The sequence below is a fragment of the Sus scrofa genome, chromosome 15 (assembly GCF_000003025.6).
Source record: "Sus scrofa isolate TJ Tabasco breed Duroc chromosome 15, Sscrofa11.1, whole genome shotgun sequence".
Taxonomy (NCBI): Eukaryota; Metazoa; Chordata; class Mammalia; order Artiodactyla; family Suidae; genus Sus; species Sus scrofa.
The window spans coordinates 105,832,515-105,852,217 of NC_010457.5; the positions used below are offsets into that span (position 1 = coordinate 105,832,515).

The 19,703-nt window shown below is 40.7% G+C and overlaps 1 protein-coding gene across 1 annotated transcript in view; it reads right to left on the reverse strand.

Annotated features, from left to right (window-relative positions):
* Positions 1-17,585, reverse strand: part of SUMO1 (SMT3 suppressor of mif two 3 homolog 1 (S. cerevisiae)) — a 29,863-nt gene extending 12,278 nt beyond the window's left edge. The window contains exons 1-2 of the mRNA NM_001112676.1: positions 17,574-17,585; positions 4,129-4,203 (exon numbers count right to left, since the gene is read on the reverse strand). Of these exons, the coding sequence (NP_001106146.1) occupies positions 4,129-4,203; positions 17,574-17,585 (87 nt within the window). The remainder of the gene's footprint in view (positions 1-4,128; positions 4,204-17,573) is intronic.

Sequence of the window (19,703 nt, forward strand, 5' to 3'; positions counted from 1 at the left end):
AAAGACAAATATCCTATGATATCACTTATATGTGGAGCTTAATAAAAAAAATGATACAAAAGAACATATTTACAAAACAGAAACTAACTCAGATTTCAAAACCAATCTTATGGTTATCATAGGTGAAACCACTGGGGGAAAGAAGAATTGGGAAGATGGGTATAACATATACATACTATTGTATAAAATAGATGATTAACAAGAACCTACTGGATAGTACAGGAAAATCTACTCAATAGTTCATAATAACCTATAAGGGAAAAAAAGAATGGATATATTTATATGTATAACTGGTTCACTTTGCTGTACACCTGCAACTAAGACAGCTTTGTAGGTCAACTATATGCCAATAAAATTTTTAAAATAAAAAAAAAAAAAAATGAAACGTGACTCACTTTACTGTGTAGTTTGGAACCAAACCCACAATATTTCTGAGGTATGCCTATAAAATCAATGGAAGAAAATTGAAAGCCCAGAAATAAACTCATATATACCTATGGTCAACTGATTTCAATAAAAATGCCCAGTAGGAGTTCCCATCGTGGCGCAGTGGTTAACGAATTCAACTAGGAACCATGAGGTTGCGGGTTCCGTCCCTGCCCTTGCTCAGTGGGTTAACGATCCAGCATTGCCATGAGCTGTGGTGTAGGTTGCAGACGCGGCTGGGATCCCGCATTGCTGTGGCTCTGGCATAGGCCAGCGGCTACAGCTCCGATTGGACCCCTACCCTGGGAACCTCCATATGCCGCGGGAGCAGCCCAAAGAAATAGCAAAAAGACAAAAAAAAAAAAAAAAAAAAAAAAAAAAAAAAAAAAAAAAAAGCAGCCCAGTAATTCAATGTGAAAAGGACAGATTTTTAATCATAGGTCTGGAACAGATAGCCACATGTAAAAGAAGGAAGTTAGAATGTACTTTCAAACCCCATATAAAAAGTACACAGAAAGTAGTCAAAATGATCAAAAACTTAATTTTAAGAACTAGGAGTTCCCGTCGTGGCGCAGTGGTTACCGAATCCAACTAGGAACCATGAGGTTGCAGGTTCGGTCCCTGGCCTTGCTCAGTGGGTTAGGGATCCGGCATTGCCGTGAGCTATGGTGTAGGTTGCAGACGCAGCTCGATCCTGAGTTGCTGTGGCTCTGGTGTAGGCTAGAGGCTACAGCTCCGATTAGACCCCTAGCCTGGGAACCTCCATATGCCGCGGGAGCGGTCCTACAGAAGGCAAAAAGACAAAAAAAAAAAAAAAAAGAACTAAAACTATAAAAACCTCAAAAGAATCTATAAGTATAAATCTTTGTGACCCTGGATTAGGTAGAAGTTTCTTAGATATGACACCAAAATGACTGCAACAAAACAAAAAATAAATTCAATTCACTGAAATTAAAAATTCTACTGCAAAGTACACAACCAAAAAAGTGAAAAGACAACACAAAGGTGGGAGAAGACATTTGCAAACCATCTACCAGATAAGGATCTAACATCCAAAATATATATGAAGAGTTTACAACTCAAAAATAAAGACTAATAATCCAATCTAAAAATGGACAGATGATCTGTATAGGTATTTCTCCAAAGAAGATGTAGAGTGGCCAGTAAGAACATGAAAAGATACTCATTAATAGCTATCAGGGAAATGAAAATCAAAAATAATGAGATAACGACTTCACATTCACTAGGATGACTATTAAAATAACAAGACAGATGACAGCAAATATTGATTAACTACCTAAAATGTAGAAAAGCAAGTAAAAGAAAGAATTTAAAAAAAAAAAAGAATGTAGAAAAGCAAACCTTCATTTATTATTGTTGGAAATGTAAAATGGTATAGCCATTGCTAAAAGCAGTTTGGAGGCTCCTCAAAAAAATTAAACATAGTTACTACTATATTAGATCCAACAAGCCCACTCCTAGATATATAGAGAACTGAAAACATACCCACATAAAACCTGTAATGAGTGTTCACAGCAACATTATTCATAATGACCAAAATATGGAAACAACCCATGAACAGATAACAAACTTGGTATATCCGAACAAAGAAATATTATTCAGCCATAAAAAGGAATAGAATACTGAAACATGCTACAACTTGGATGAACCTTGAAAATATTATGCCACATGAAAGAAGCCAGACACAAAAAGTCACATATCGTATGATTCATTTACATGAAATATACAGAATAGGCAAATCCATAAACACAGAAAGTAGGAGTTCCCGTCGTGGCGCAGTGGTTAACGAATCCGACTAGGAACCATGAGGTTGCGGGTTCGGTCCCTGCCCTTGCTCAGTGGGTTAACGATCCGGCGTTGCCGTGAGCTGTGGTGTAGGTTGCAGACGCGGCTCGGATCCTGCGTTGCTGTGGCTCTGGCGTAGGCCGGTGGCTACAGCTCCGATTTAACCCCTAGCCTGGGAACCTCCATATGCCGCGGGAGCGGCCCAAGAAATAGCAACAACAACAACAACAATAGACAAAAAGACAAAAGACAAAAAAAAAAACAAAAAAAACAAAACACAGAAAGTAGATTAGTGGTTACTAAAGCCTGGGGGAGAAAGGAACATGGGGAGTTATTGCTAATGAATAGTGTGCACCTCTTTTGAGGTGATGAAAATATTCTGGAATTATATAATGATAATGATTAAGTAATGAGGTCCTACTATATAGTACAGGGAATTACATCCAATCTCTTGGAATAGAACATGACGGAAAAAGTATGAGAAAAAGAATATATATATATATGACTGGGTCACTATGCTGTACAGGAGAAATTGACACAACACTGTAAATCAATTATACTTTAATAAAAATAAAACTTAAAAAAAACTAAAAAAATAATGATAATGGTTACATAGCCTGTGAACACACTAAAGCCACTGTAATTATAATTTTAAATTTTTTTTTTTTTTTTTTGCTTTTTAGGGCTGCACCCTCAGCATATGGAAGTTTCCAGGCTAGAGATCAGATCAGAGCTACAGCCGCCACCCTACGTCACAGCCACAGCAACTCAGGATCCAAGCCATCTCTACAACCTACACCACAGTTCATGGCAACGCCGGATCCCCGACCCACTGAGCAAGGCCAAGGATAGAACCCGCACCCTCATGGATACTAGTCGGATTTGTTTCCAGTGCGCCACAATGGGAACTCCTAAATGATGAATTTTATGGTATGTGAATTATATCTTAATACGAATCTTCAAAATAAAATGATCACAGAAAATGGGAGGATACAAACACATGATTAACACCAAAAAATTTCACCTCATTGATAATTAGAGAAATGCAAGCTAAAATTTTTAGCTACTATACTACCCAAAATTGAAAGACTTAATATTTCATGTTTCAGAGAATGTGGAGAAATGCTGCTCTCACACTTTGATGATAAGTCTACCAATTCTGTCTTTTGTTCCTTAAAAAACAACTATGAAGACTCATTCCTCTAGTAACTTTCAGCTAACCTTAATTTAACTTACACATCTCCAAAAGGGTCAATAAGATACAGGCCAGAAGCCGAAGAAATAAGGTGCCAAGAAAGAAAAAGGAGTCAGAAAAAGGCCTGAGAGGCCCTTTTAAAGGGCTCTAATTTTATCACTCATTATCACTGTATTTGCCACTCAAGCACGCTAACCAAGAAAAAGGTTTTATTTGGAGAAATTAAGATGATCTAAATCTGCCTAACAGAGCAATTTAAAAAAACAGCATCGGAGTTCCCGTCGTGGCGCAGTGGTTAACGAATCCGACTAGGAACCATGAGGTCGCGGGTTCGGTCCCTGCCCTTGCTCAGTGGGTTAACAATCCGGCGTTGCCGTGAGCTGTGGTGTAGGTTGCAGACTCGGCTCGGATCCCGCGTTGCTGTGGCTCTGGCGTAGGCTGGTGGCTACAGCTCCGATTCAACCCCTAGCCTGGGAACCTCCATATGCCGCAGGAGCGGCCCAAGAGATAGCAACAACAACAACAACAAAAGACAAAAAAAATAAAAAATAAAAAAAATTAAAAAACAGCATCACTCTTTTCTACCTCCAATAGACATGGTAAATAAAATGCCATTTTTAAATAACTTGCTTTACTTAAATCATTTTTCCTGTGTCAAAAATTACTCATACAGTACAAAGGAGAAAAATAATGAAACTCACCTGTCCAATGACTTTGAGTTTAATGTACTCTCCTTCCTTCTTATCACCCAAGTCCTCAGTTGAAGGTTTTGCCTCCTGAAAGAAAAGTACATATAAAGTTACAAGTTCCTATATGCTATTTTAATTACTCACTTATGAGTGGCCATTACTTTCGCTTAGGGTACAAAATTTGTACCTGAAAATTGCATTATTTTTCTCTGACAGCCAATTACACAAAAAAGGTCCTAAGTCAATTACTATTTCAAACACCAGTTTACATAAAATCAAGGAAAAATTCTTTTTTATCATAATCCTACAAGAATGCTTCTAAAACCTCATTGTGCGTCAGAATCATTGAAGGACTTGTTAAAAGACTGCTAAGCCTCATATACCCAGATTTTCATTCAGTATGTCCAGGGTAGGGCTGTAATACGCTTTTCTAACTAGTTACCAGGTGGTGCTAATGCTGCTGGGCAAAGGAACAACGTGGAAACCATTATCTTTGCAGTCAACGCCTATGAAGTCAAAGAAAGCTTGTTGTCCATAAATTCCTAATCAAATATTTTGAATCCAAGATTATTTTCTCATAGCCTATTGGGAGAACTTTAACTACAAAACTACTAAGAAACATAAATTAATCATATAAACATAAGCAAAGTCTACTTAGGAAGAGAAAATTAAACAGCAAAGTATTGGCCTACTGTACTCTGAGTCAAAACAAATCAGTTTTATATCAGCTATCATTTTATCTATTTATTTATTTATTTACTGTCTCTTTTAGGGCTGCACCCGTGGCATATGGAAGTTTCCAGGCTAGGGGTCAAATTAGAGCTGTAGCCGCCAGGCTACACCACAGCCACAGCGAAGCCAGATGTGAGCCACGTCTGCCAACTACACCACAGCCCACAGCAACGCTGGATCCCCAACCCACTGAGAGAAGCCAGGGATTGAACCCACACTCTCCCGTACACTAGTCAGATTCGTCACCACTGAGCCATGACAGGAACTGCCAGCTATCATTTCAGACTAGCAGAAGCTGTATACCCTTTTTTTTCCTTTTCTTTTCACCACTGCACCTACGCCATATGGAAGTCCCTGGCTGGAGGCAGAATCAGAGCTGTAGCTGCAGGCCTATGCCACAGTCAGAGCAAAACCAGATCCAAGCTGCATTTTCAACCTATGCTGCAGATGTGTAAATATCCACTTATTTAAATATATACTTTTTGATTATTCATAGCAATTTCAAACTGTTAATCCACACTTGATAAGAATATAACCAACTACACTGCACTTCAGAATTAACGAGGCAATTACCTGATCACTTCATGCCATAACTTAGAACTAACAAACTATTTAACATTCAAAATTTAACAGACCATATTAAACCAGAAGTAGCTTTTAACTTTAAAATACAGGCTAGAGTCCAGGGATATGCTTAGATAACAGAATTGACCTCATTAGAGTGAATGCTTACCTATTTATCATTCTGCAGTACTTTCAACATTTGCTGACTACTCCATATTACAGCAGCAGGCAAAATTAACTTTCTTTAGTGAGACAATATTTCATCTGAAAACTAGAAGACTGTTTTCAAACACAGTCTCACCACCATATTTCTATGAATTTATATTAAAAGTACACAGTTGCTTCTTCCTTTAAATATCCAGAGAGGACAGGGGCAGCTTATCCCACGCACTGAAGAATAAAGAGCAAAGAAACCTTGAGTCCTCTTTAACTGAAAGGGGTTAAGAAGCTTTATTTGAGTTTGCACAACTAGAGCAGCAATACATCAGCATGATGGGAGTGATTTTGCTCCAGTGTTTCCTAGACAGAGTAGCTACAGAGGATACTGAGAACAAAAGAGTTCTTCCCCCATCTCCGATCCATTGTCCACATTGCTTCAGAACTCTCTAAAGCACAGCTTCTCTGACCGAGGAACTGCCCATTAAAAGTATTCACAGCCTCCAGTACTTTCAGGCCTAGAACCAAACACCACAGCACCACATTCGGTTCCTCCATGTCCAAGTTCAATTCTCACTGAGAACTGCAGGAAAGGGCAAGCTTGGTATGCTCTTCCCTACAGTTTACAGGGAGAGGATCAAGGTTTTTCATCTTTATAATAATCTCTGTAGTGTCAAATGCCAGATAACTTTTTATTGCTTGCTGAATTAAGCTGAAAGCACTATTTTCTGCATCATACCACAGATCTTACCAATGCTTCATACTTCTACTTCTACTGTACAGAATAGTCAGTCCAAACAAAAATCCTTTCTGTGTTTTATATTTACAGTTGGGAATAACGGGCAATTCAATTCAATTTCATAAGAACATGTGAACAACCCTAGGATTTGAAATTTCCAAAAATAAGCTGCCACTTTCTCTAGTCACTTAATTCGGGTGATCTCTCCCCAACCCTGAAGCACTAGAGCAATGACATCTGTACCCTCTTGTTTAATAGCCTCATGCTCGCCTAACGCAGTCATTCAACCTTTCACATGCTGTCTTTTTTTTTCCTTTGACAAACTAGTCTGGAAAATGAGATCTTGGGCAAAAAAGGCCAAAGTTTGTCTCCAGTGACCTCAGTGTCTTTTGTATGCCTTCTTTCCTTCTCTCCCCCGTAAAAGAGCAGCCAATACAGAATGGTATGGCACACTAGTCACCAAACAGTGAAAGCATTCAGCACTTGGTCTGGAACAGTAGGTCATCACAGAAAAGACAATCCCAAAGAGGGCTAGTTGGTTTGGCTGGAAAGGTTACACAGCCCCAGAACAGAAAAAACTAGTAAAGAAAAGTAAATGTATGTACACGATCAAAGACAGAACTAGAAACCTCCAAATTTTCAGGTGTGTGTCATATGGAGATTAAATCATAGTAACTGGAAATGGTAAAAGCAATTTATCAAGTACCAGGCACTACCAGTTCTTCTTGCCAAGATATAAATGAAACAGCTTAGAAATAGTAGATGGCTTGATCTGAAAAGAGAACTAGACAAGAAAGGACAGAAAACACAATTTACAAATGTACAAATTTCAAGAGAATCATTTTTTGGTGCCATTTCCAAGTCAAAAGAATAAGAATTGGAGTTTCCCTGTAGCTCAGCAGGTTAAGTATCTGGTGTTGTCACTGCAACAGCTTAAGAGGCTGCTGTGGCACAGGTTCATTCCATTGCCTAGGAACTTCCAAATATCACAGATGCAGGCAAAAAAAAAACAAAACACTGCTAAAAACCACTACGGCAATCGGTACGTTGACAATTCAATCACAGGGAAAGAGCAGCACACTTAACTACCCTCAATCTGTCACTGACCCTTTCAGTTATACAAGGATTATGCATTATTCTGGAAGAGGGGGAATTGTGGAGAAAACCAAAAATAAAGAAGTTATTTACTCTTTTCTTTGGCCACCCCACAGAATATGAAGTTCCCAGGCCAGGAATCAGACTGAAGCCACAGTTAAAGCCTACACCACAGCTATGGCAATGCCAGATCCTTAACTCACTGTGCCAGGCCAAGGAGCGAACCTACCATTCCAATGCTGCAGAGACACCACAAATCCCGCTGCACTACACCAGGAACTCCTTTACTCTTATTTGATGACATTAATGAACCTGTTAGATTTTAAAGGTCTGATAACAGTATCCTAATTAGGTTAAAAGAAAATGTCCTTGTCTTTCAGAAACACATATTGAAATATTTATGGGTGAAATGATACAATGTCTGAGATTGGTTTCAAAATAATATGAAGTAATGGAGTGTGGTCATGTAGACGAAATAAGATAGGCCAAGAGATGGGTGTATAGGTATAATTACATATACATTAAATTTTTTCATAAAATATTTTATGAAAAATGAAAACTTTCCAAAAATTCTGTTAACCATAGGTCTTACTATACATCAGCTTATTTCATTTCCTAATGATACAGCTCAACAAGAATTACACTGGATAATTCTAATTATTATATCCATTATTAAAACATACAAACCGGGAGTTCCCATCGTGGCTCAGTAGAAACAAATCTGACTAGCACCCATGAGGGCGAAGGTTTGATCCGTGGCCTCATTCAGTGGGTTAAGAATCCGGAGTTGGTGTGGCTGTGGCATAGGCCTCAGGTGTAGCTTCAATTTGACTCCTAGCCTGGGAACCTCCATATGCCATGGGTGCAGCCCTAGAAAACAAACAAACAAAAAACCCCCAGAGGAGTTCCCGTCGTGGCACAGTGGTTAACGAATCCGACTAGGAACCATGAGGTTGCGGGTTCAATCCCTGCCCTTGCTCAGTGGGTTAAGGATCTGGTGTTGCCGTGAGCTGTGGTATAGGTCGCAGATGCGGCTCGATCCCGAGTTGCTGTAGCTCTGGCATAGGCCGGTGGCTACAGCTCCAATTAGACCCCTAGCCTGGGAACCTCCATATGCCACGGGAACTGGCCCTAGAAAAGGCAAAAAGACAAAAAAAAAAAAACCCCAAAGAATCTGTTGTTGCCATGAGCTATGGCGTAGGTCAGACTCGGCTCAGATTTGGCATTGCCGTGGCTGTGATGTAGGCCGGCAGCTGCAGCTTCAATTCAACCCCTAGCCTTGGAATTTTGCATGCTGCGGGTACAGCCCTTAAAAAAAAAAAAGAGGAGTTCCCGTCGTGGCTCAGTGGTTAACAAATCTGACTGGGAACCATGAGGTTGCGGGTTCGAGCCCTGGCCTTGCTCAGTGGGTTAAGGATCCGGCGTTGCATGAGCTGTGGTGTAGGTTGCAGACATGGCTTGGATCCTGCGTTGCTGTGGCTCTGGCATAGGCCGGTGGCTACAGCTCCAATTAGACCCCTATCCTGGGAATCTCCATATGCCGCAGGAGCAGCCCCAGAAAAGGCAAAAAGACAAAAAAAAAAAAAAAAAAAAAAGATACAACCCCCCCATTACAATAACATAATTTCTCTAATATTTCAAATAGATTTACTATAATTCTAAATTTAAAAAAAAAGAATTTTTAGCCACACCTGTAGCATACAGAAGTTCCCAGGCCAGGGATAGAACCAGCGGTAACACAAGCCAGAGCAGTAACAATGCCAGATCCTTAACCCACTGTGCCACAAGGGAACTCCCAGATTTACTACAATTCTAAAAACACAAACATACGCATATATTTTCAGCTCATGATACATATGTTCAAACTTAATAAGACAGTACTAGACATTTGGAATTAAAGTGACCAGACTTTGAGTTTGCATTGTGGCACACCAGAAATGAATCTGACTAGGAACCATGAGGTTGCAGGTTTGATCCCTTGCCTTGCTCAGTGGGTTAAGGATCCGGCACTGCCATGAGCTGTGGTGTAGGTTGCAAATGCAGCTCGGATCTGATGTTGCTGTGGCATAGGCTGGCAGATGTAGCTTCTACTTGACCCCTAGCCTGGGAACCTCCATAGGCCTTGCGTGCAGCCCTATAAAGCAAAACAAAACAAAACAAAACAAAAAAAGGGACCAGACTTAGCTCCGTAACTTCAAGATTTAAGTCAAGCTGTCAAGACACTGGGACTTCTGTAAATTTACATTCAACCCCAGAACTGCAGTTAATACTAGATAGAGGAGTTCCCATCATGGCTCAGTAGTTAACAAATCTGACTAGCATCCTTGAGGACACAGGTTTGATCCCTGGCCTAGCTCAGTGGGTTAAGGATTCGGCGTTGCTGTGAGCTGTGGTATAGGTCACAGACGTGGCTTGGATCCTGCGTTGCTATGGTGGAGGCCAGCAGCTATAGCTCCAATTTGACCCCTCATCTGGGAACCTCCATGTGCCACAAGTGTGGTCCTAAAAAGCCAAAAAAAAAAAAAAAATATGCTAGATATACACAGACAACTTCTCAAGAACTAAAAATTAAAACTGAAAATCCCACTGGTTGTACAAATCCAACTTTCTGCAGATACAATGTGGACCTATGCAAAGCCCAGAACACACTGGCTTCACTATATCCAAAAGTACTAGGAGACAGATTTTAGAGGCATTGTCATCTACCTAACCAGTGTCCATTTTACCCTTCTTGTTTTACAAAGGGAAGCCTAAATTTGCCAGCCCCCCAAAAACAAAACAAACTGCAGTAAAAACAAACAACAGCAGCACGTGATGCATTTCTGGCCATCGAGATAAAACGTGACATACTTTTTGGAATACTTTTTCCCTTTGCTCCATCCCTTTCTTCTTCATGGAACAAGACACAAAAATCTTTGTGCCTAAAAGGACACAAGCATCAGAGTGAAGACATCTGCTAAGGGCAGAGGGAGAAATGAGTATGAAGGCACAGTGGAGCTGTCTTATAATCCCTGAACTTCCTGTTTCACAAGAAAAATAAACTGAATATTTGTTTAATGTACTATAGTTCAGATTTTCTGGTAGTCCAAAAGCAATCCAAATTGACAAAGGAGATGCTTTAAATAGGTAGCATTTGGATTATGTTAAAAAAACAAAAACAAAAAACAGTTCCTAGCTCTCTTATGGCTCAGTGGGTTAAAGATCCAGCATTGTCCCTGCACCAACTTGGGCTGCCGCTGTTGCACGGCTTTGATCCCTGGCCTGGGAACTTCCATATTCCATGGGTAAGGCTAATAATAAACAAATATAAATAAATAAACAGTTCTTAGAAGACCACCTCAGTTTGCATCAAAAGAAGAACAGCTAAATTGTGGTACAGTTACACAATGGAATGCAATATAGCGTGAGATTTAACACATAACAACTACACACAATATGGACAAATCTCAAAACAATGTTAAGCAAAAGAAGCTCTACAGAGAGGTACATTCTGCATGATTCCACTACATAATTTTATAATGTATAAAAATAGGCAAAACTAAAACGTGTTAGCATCAGGACAGTGGGTTTTGTTTGCTTGTTTTTGCTTTTTAGTAAAGGCTGCATCCATTGCATATGGAAGCTCCCAGGCTAGGAGCAGAATCGGAGCTACAGCGCATGCCACAGCCACAGCAATTCAGGATCTGCGCTGCGTCTGTGACCTACACCACAGCTCAAGGCACCAATCCCTGACCCACTGAGCAAGGCCAGCGATCAAACCCGCATCCTCATGGATACTAGTCAGATTCGTTTCCATTGCGCCACAAGAGGAACTCCAGGACAGTGGTTCTTAATCTGGGTGCTGGCTGCATGGATGTGACTAGTTTGTGAAAATACAGCAAACTATACACATATACTTTTTCATACATACATTAATCTTCAATAAAACCATTAAAAATAACTGGCCCTAGATGTTGAGAACAGTGAGTCCAGCAAACAGGACTCCACCCTTTCTTCCTTCGGGTCTTCTTCTTCTGAGTAATAGTCTCGATTACTCAGTTAAGGCAATCAAATGCAAAAAGAATGATCAACATGTAAAATGATAACATATACAACATAAATAAGCTTAAGTCATGCTGCAGGAATTCCAAATTTTAAACTGTAAAACTAAGGTGCTCAATAACAGGATCTGTGTGAATTTACTCACATGACCTTTTAATAGAATATCAGAGAATTATCTACCAAAAAAACCACACTCAATAAATTCCAAAACAGGATACCAAACATGACTTAGAGAAAATTACCCATAACAATCCCAGTGTCCTGGAAGAAGCAAATGATTCAGCACTGAACATGAAGTTACTAGGTCTATTGCTAATAGAAGTAAAGATCAAGAAGATACAACAACGCATTATAAAAGGAAAACTACTGTATGACAACCAACCCCTTCTCAATAAGAAGACATCATGGGAATTTAAAGAGGAGGAAGTAAATACCTGATTTCACATTTCTGAGGCAACCTTCCAATTCTAGGGCCTAGAATGGTGCCTAAAACATACTGACATTCAATAAATACTTGTTAAATGAATGAATCTAACCATTCATTTCTTCAAAAACTTTTACTGCGTATTCAGTCACTGTGCTGGGCACTTCAGGAAAAAAAGGGTGAATAAAGCCTGATTCCAGATCCTGGAAAGCAGTCTAATAGAAAAAGGCATTTATTTTTTATTTTCTGGTTGGGGGGGGCACACCACAGTATATGGAGGTTCCCAGGCTAGGGGTCAAATTGGAGCTACAGCTGCCAGCCTACACCACAGCAATGCAGGATCCGAGCCACATCTTCGACCTACACCACAGATCTCTAACCCACTGAGCAAGGCCAGGGATCAAACCCACAACCTCATGGTTCTTAGTCATATTCTCTGACAAAGGCTTTTTTCTTTCTTCTTCTTCTTTTTTTTTTTTTTTTTAATCTTTCTGCCTTTTCTAGGGCCGCTCCTGCAGCATATGGAGATTCCCAGGCTAGGGGTCTAATTGGAGCTGTAGCCACTGACCTATACCAGAGCCACAGCAACGCAGGATCCAAGTCATGTCTGCGACCTACACCACAGCTTGTGGCAGCGCCGGATCGTTAACCCACTGAGCAAGGCCAGGGACTGAACTTCATGGTTCCTAGTCAGATTCGTTAACCATTGAGCCACGATGGGAACTCCTGATAAAGGGATTTAAATAAATAATTGCAACACTATATATAAACACTACAACAGAAACATTCTAACTGGTGGGGGGGTGGGGGACTAATGAGTGTCAAGAGATATTTGACAACTGCTTTAAAGTTCTCAAATCTGATCTACTCCACTAAACCTCATGATTATTCTAACCATAACAACCATACTCAGTTTTTAAAACACTATTAAATAATGTTCAGGTAACATTTTATCTGAAATGCTGTATTATAATCTACATGTCTGCAACATCTACTAGCAGTACCTAATACATATACCTACCAGAGAGGTCAGAATACATCATTCCAGGGAGTTCCCGTTGTGGCGCAATGGTTAACGAATCCAACTAGGAACCCTGAGGTTGTGGCTTCAATCCCTGCCCTTGCTCAGTGGGTTAAAGATCCGTCGTTGCCGTGAGCTGTGGTTGCAGACGCGGCTCAGATCTGGTGTTGCTGTGGCTCTGGTGTAGGCCACCGGCTACAGCTCCAATTAGACCCCTAGCCTGGGAACCTCCATGTGCCGAGGGAGTGGCCCAAGAAATGGCAAAAAAAAGACAAAAAAAAAAAAAAAAAGAATACATCATTCCTCTCCTAGGGCATGGAATGCTTAGTATGTGTATCACTAACTACATGCTCAAGTCCAGTTTAACACACTTATTCTATATATGAACAGTATACATTATTATGAATTTTAACATACACCCAGTTTATCATTTTCTCCTCCTATCTCAAGCTAACAGGAAGATCAGTAACATCAACAAGGAGATGTAAAGTATGCTGCAGGGGGAGCTCTCTTGTGGTGCAGTGGGTTAAGGATCTATGGTGTGGGTTCAATCACCGTCTTGGGCACTTCCAAAAAAAAGAATGCTACACCTGGGAATGATGCTATCCCAACAAATGAAATACAATTAATGCAGTATATTAAAGATAATTACAGAAGTGTTCTTGTGGAGCAGCAGGTTAAGGATTCGGTGTTGTCACTGCAGCAGCCCAGGTCGCTGCTGTGGAACGGTTCAATCCATGGCCCAGGAACTTTCTCATGCCTTGGGCATGGCCAAAAAAAGGGGGGAGGGGTAGACATGCTTTTCCCTTGGTAGCTATAGCTAATAATTCTGTATTATATATTTGAAAGTTGCTGAGAGTAGATCTTAGAAATTCTCTACACAACCTAGAATAGATTTATGAGATCCTGCTGAATAGCATTGAGAACTATGTCTAGATACTCATGTCGCAACAGAAGAAAGGGTGGGGGAAAAAACTGTAACTGCAATGTATACATCTAAGGATCACCTGACCCCCTTGCTGTACAGTGGGAAAAGAAAAAAAAAAAAAAAAAAAGAAATTCTCATCACAAGAAAAATACGTAATTACATGTGGACAAATGTTAACTAGACCTACTGTGGTGATCACTTCATGATATATTGAATATTGAATGTGAATAATGAATGTTAAATCATTATGTTGTACACTTGAAACTCATATGTTACATGTCAAATATATCTCAATAAAAATAAATAAATGCCTTTCCCTTGCATTTGGGCTGGACTTAGTGATCTGCCTAACCAACAGAATGCAGATGTAACTTCCAAGGTTAGTTGCTAGGAGGCTTGGGGTTTCCACCCAAGGTTCTCTGGAACACTCTCTCGGGAGCCCTGAGCTGCCGTAACTCTGGATATCCTGAGGTCCCCATGCTGAAGGGAATAGATGACAAGACCACTTAGAGAACCCATCTATTACAGCCCACAATCATGTGAGTAATCCTGGCAGAGGCTCCACACGCCAAGGAGCAGTGATGAGTCCAACTCTTAGAACCCTGCCCAAATTACAGATTTATGAGCAAAACAGAAGACTGTTGTTTTAAGCTACTAGTTTTGAGGGAGTTTGTTAGGTACCAACAGATAACTGGAATTACATAATGCTTCCAAATCCTTGACTGAAGATTCATTCAATCTCTCTCTCCCCATCCCCTTTCTCCCTCTCTCTGAGGTGTGAGTAAAGAGAGTTAACCTGCTACAACAGATTCAGTCAGCATTTGAAGCAAATCAGCCATCCAATTATTACATATTAACAGACCTGAATTGAACAGTGGCAGTCCATGCTGCCTTTGATGATTTGGTATGGGAAGAAACACTATAAACATTAACACAGGGAAGAAGGTAGGAAAAATACCTGTAAAAATTACCTTATCAGTTTGATATTAAGCTTCTGGTTCTATATAAGTGCTCAGATTTACTCCAAGGTGAGATATAGCTAAAAGTGAGCACTCAATCAAATCTCTATTACTGCTCAAAGGCTAGTCCTTAACCTTTTTGAGGGATCATATACCCCTAATAAAAGCAACAGATTCTTTCTCCCTAAAAAAAATACACAGGCACAAATACAACTTCCATACGATTTCAATGGATTTTCAGCCCTTAGGGTTCATAATCCTCTGGTTTAGAACCTGTATTAGAGGATTATTCAATAACAGTCCACTGGATAATGCTGGCATTGTTAGAATTAAAGTATTTCACTCAAATTCCAAAAATAATCATTTTTCATTTATCAGTGGAGAATCCAGCAATTCAAGTCTTGTGTGACTTTCATGTCCACCTATTTTAACTTGTAATTATTACTCAATTTCACTATTTTAGCACCACACATAAACTTCTGAGAGGTGTCTCAGAAAGTACGTCATTCTAAAACAACTTGGTTTATAAGATTGTCCTTTGGGGACAGTGGTTTAGACTCATGCTGCTGATATGAGTCTTACTCTCACTCATAAGCCTCGTCAGAGTAAGTGTTCAGCTTCATACATCTTTAAATCCTTAGCACTGCAACACTAAAATTGTACTGGGTCCTGATTATTAATAATGATGCTGGTCAATCAGCCTAGAGCAACGGTCCTCAAATTTTATGCACTCAAGACTCTTTTACACTCTTAAAAATTATTTAGAACCTCATAAAGCTTTTGTTAGGTTGGTTATACCTATTGAGATTTAAGTATTAGACACTGAAACTGAGAAATGTTTTAAATGCATGTTAATTCATTTTAATATATTAGCAAATAATATTTTATTAAAAATATTTTTCAAAATCAAAAGTAAGAAAAGTGCCAAAGTTCTGCATTTTTGCAAATCTCTTTAATGCCTGGCTTAATAGAAAGCAACTGGATTTCCATATCTACTTCTACAGTTCAATCTGCTGTGGTATTCCAGGTCATGCCCATCTTTAGAAAACTCCATTGGGCACTCATCAAAGAATGAGAGTGAAAAAGACAAACAATGTTCTAGTATTATCATGAAAATAGTTTTGGCCTCAAGGACCCCCTGAAAAGAATCTGAAGAACCTCTGGCTTAGAGCCACCTGTTAGTATCCTAGGTCTTTTATTTCTTCCTTTGTGTCACTTTTAAATGGCTGGAATTCAAACTGGAGCAATAAATTCTACAATTGACTTTATAATTCCTTCTGTACATTGCTCTTTCATCAGACTATAGTAAAATTTCAACATGATTCTTAGCTACTTCTGCGCATCAAAATAAAAGGCTGATGAAACTAGGCATTTACACCTGTTCTTTCCTGTCTGGTAACCAAGTAAACAACTATCTAGGGAGATAGTTATAATGCCATTCCTATACCAATTTGAGAATTAATCTAGACTGTTAGTAAGAAAATCGACCCAAAACCAATCTAAATTATGGTTTAACTTTAAAAAATAATGTACATTTTGCCCAACAGTACAAATCCACAAAAGTTTCACTTGCTATCACCAAGTGGTACAAAACTGAACTAGGTTAAAAGCCAAGGGAATAAGTGTGTTAAATTTAAAAGTTCAAGTAACTTATACTGTTGAATGAAAAACAATTTTCTAGGTAACTATCACTAAACAAGCAAGGTCCAAAATTACTCTAAAAAGTCAAAGTCATCTAAGCGACAAAACAAAGTCCAGACCAAAAACTCTAAAATGTAAAAATCGGTCATAAACATGGTTACCTAGAAAAGGACGAGGAAGAAAAATTTACCACGGAAAATCGAACACTCCTGATTGAGTGCAAATTCCAAATAAACTCCTGATATTAATGAGACAGAGCATTTTGCAGTAACAGGTACCTTTCTGCAAATGTTTGCAACTGCTCTACATACAAGAAGTTTTCCTATCCCTTTCCTCAAAGGTATCAGTCATCTTCAGATTAACGCCCAGATGAAATGCTTTCTGTTGCTCTAGAAGTTCTGTTCTACTTTGTTTCTCGGTTATTCTGAGTGCTCTCTTGCAACTGGAGAGCTGCTGAACCAATCCCGAGTAAGAAATGGGAAAGTACAAGAAAAGAGGCGACAGCTCTGCACCCCCACACGGAAAAGACTCAGAGCAGAGCGGCGGCGGCCCGGCCCTAGCTGCAATCCCAAAGGAAAGCAGAGCTTTCTAGGTTCCCAGCAACACGAGAGACAGCGTCTCCCTCCCCCGGCCCCCACGCCCCCACTCCGGGACTATCTAAAGACCAAGAACCAGAAAGTGGAGTCCACCCGCATTTCAGGGCCACAGAGCTTCCTGGGCAGGGATTCTCTCCCGTTACATAACTGGGGCCTAGGGCCCTGCTTCTGCAACCAGTCCTCTGGAGAGGCAAGACGACGGGTTCCGCAGGGACCCTCTCCGGGAAGTGGAAGCTGGGCTCTGCACCTGGTCGGCCCCGGAGAAAGAAGGGGGACGACTTAAGTGAGGCCGCGGCCAGAGGCGCTGGGGCACAGGGGGTGATGAGTGAGCCCAGTGAGGGACAGGGCGGCTCCCAGAGGCCCGCGGCAGGCCCCGGCGTCTCCAGCCCTAGTCCACTCCCCTCCCTTGCCAGCCAAGTCCCCACCGGCCACCCCCTCCCCCCATTCCGCGCTCCCCTCCCCCGCGCCTCCATCCCCCCCCCCCCCGCCCCAGCCGAGCAGCAGACGGACCTACGGAGTAAGGCCTCCGCCACCGCCATCGGACTGCTCCCAGCCCAGTACCTGGTCAGACATGGTGACGGTGACTTCACCCGGGGTCTCCGCACAGCAGCGGCCTCGGGTAGGCAGAACCTCGCTCCGGGGTTTACAAATCCGTCTCTCTTCCCCACAGCACAACACCGCGGCTGGAGGGACTTCCGCTACGCCTCGCGTCACTTCCGCTACGCGCTGTGGGGAGGGATAGGGAAAAGAGGAAAGGCGAGGCGGGAAAACGGGTGGAGGGGCTTCCCGGAGGCGGGAGGGCTGAGGGCGGCTTTAGTGGTGGCCGCGCGAGTGAATTAACGAGGCCCCCTCAGCAGCCCTGAGACCAGGCCCTGTGCCTCGGTCCCGAGCCCATCCCCCGGGGAAAAGTTCCAGGTGCCTAAGTCAGCGTTCGGAACCGTACTGACAGCCCCGACTCCTCCCTCTCTCTCGGACACCTTGCGCGTTTCTGAAGGCTGAGCCAAGATACTTCTATTGTCTCTCCCTGGCCTTGTTTGACAACCTCCCAAAATCAATTGGACTTCTTACCCTAGAGCTGTCATTTTTGGTTAACCAACCCTGGCCAACACAGAACCGTCATTAAACGAAATAAAACACCATCCCATTGGACACGATTTTGATGGCTATAGATGAAAACGGTGCTGCTGAAAAGTTCTAAACTGGTGGAGCTAATTTCAATACTTGAATTTGTTGCTTTGAGTTTAAGAATGGTCTGTCTATGAGGTCTTCAAAATATCGTGGCCCTACTGGCAAAAGCATAGAATAGAATTGAGATTCCAGAACAAATCAATAAATCTTCACACATCAATTAATTTTCGACAAGAGTGCCAGGATAATTCAATGGTAAAAGAAGTCTTTCAACAAATGTTAATGGGACAACTGGATATCCATATGCAAAAGAATGAATTTGGATCACTATCTCCCAACATTTGAAAAATTAGCTTAAAATGGATCAAGTCCTAAATGTAAGAGCTAAAACTATAAACGCTTAGAAGAAAACGTAGGTATGAATCTTCTTGACTTTGGATTAGGCAAAGGCTACTTAGATATGACACCAAAAGCACAGGCAGCCAAAGAAACATAAATAAGACTTCATCAAAATTAAAACTTTCTTTTATGTTGAAAAAACAACTTAAGGAATAGGAAAAAATGTTTACAAATAATATATCTGATAAAGGTCTAATATTAAAAATATGAAAAAGGACTATTATAAGTCAACTATAAAAAAAGAAATAATCCAATTTTTAAATGGACCAAAGATCTGAATAGAAATTACTCCCAAGAAGATATACAAATGGATTTGAAAAATGCTCAGCATCATTAGCCATTTGGGAAATGCAAATTAAAGCCACAATAAGGTATCATTTCAGACCCATTAGGATGTTTATAATCGAAAAGAAAAATAGCAGGTGCTGAAAAAGATATGGAATAATTGGAACCCTTGTATACTACATAGTGGCAACATAAAATACTTTGGAAAACATTTCATTTGAAAAACATTCCGGCAGTTCCTCAGACTGGTAAATATACAGTTACAGTGACCCAGCAGTTCTACTCCTAGATATATACCCAATTTGCCCAAGAGAATTGATGACGTCTGTTCACACAAAAATATGTACACAAATGTTCACAGCAGCATTATTCACCATAGCAAAAAACTGAAGACAACACAACTATCCATCAATATGGATGGACCAACAAAAGTGGATAAACAAAAGTGGTATATCCATACAAAGGATTATGATTGGTCTATAAAAAGGAATGAAGTACTCATACAACATGGATGAAACTTGCAAACATCATGCAAAATGGAAGGAGCCAGTCACAAGGTATGATTCTGTTTATTATATGACGTATCCAGAATAGGCATATCTGTAGAGACAGAAAAGAGATCAGTGGGCTGCTGCTCCAGCATTCTACTAGGGCTGGAAGACTTGGGGGAAATAGGGAGTGACTATTAAGAGGCACAGTTTTGGAGTTCCCGTTGTGGCTCAGCGGAAACGAATCTGACTAGTGTCCATGAGGACACAGGTTCAATCCCTGGCCTCACTCAGTGGGTTAAGGATCTGGCATTACTGTGAGCTGTGGTGTAGGTCCCAGATGCGGGTCAAATCTGGCGTTGCTGTGGCTGTGATGTAGGGCAGTGGCTAC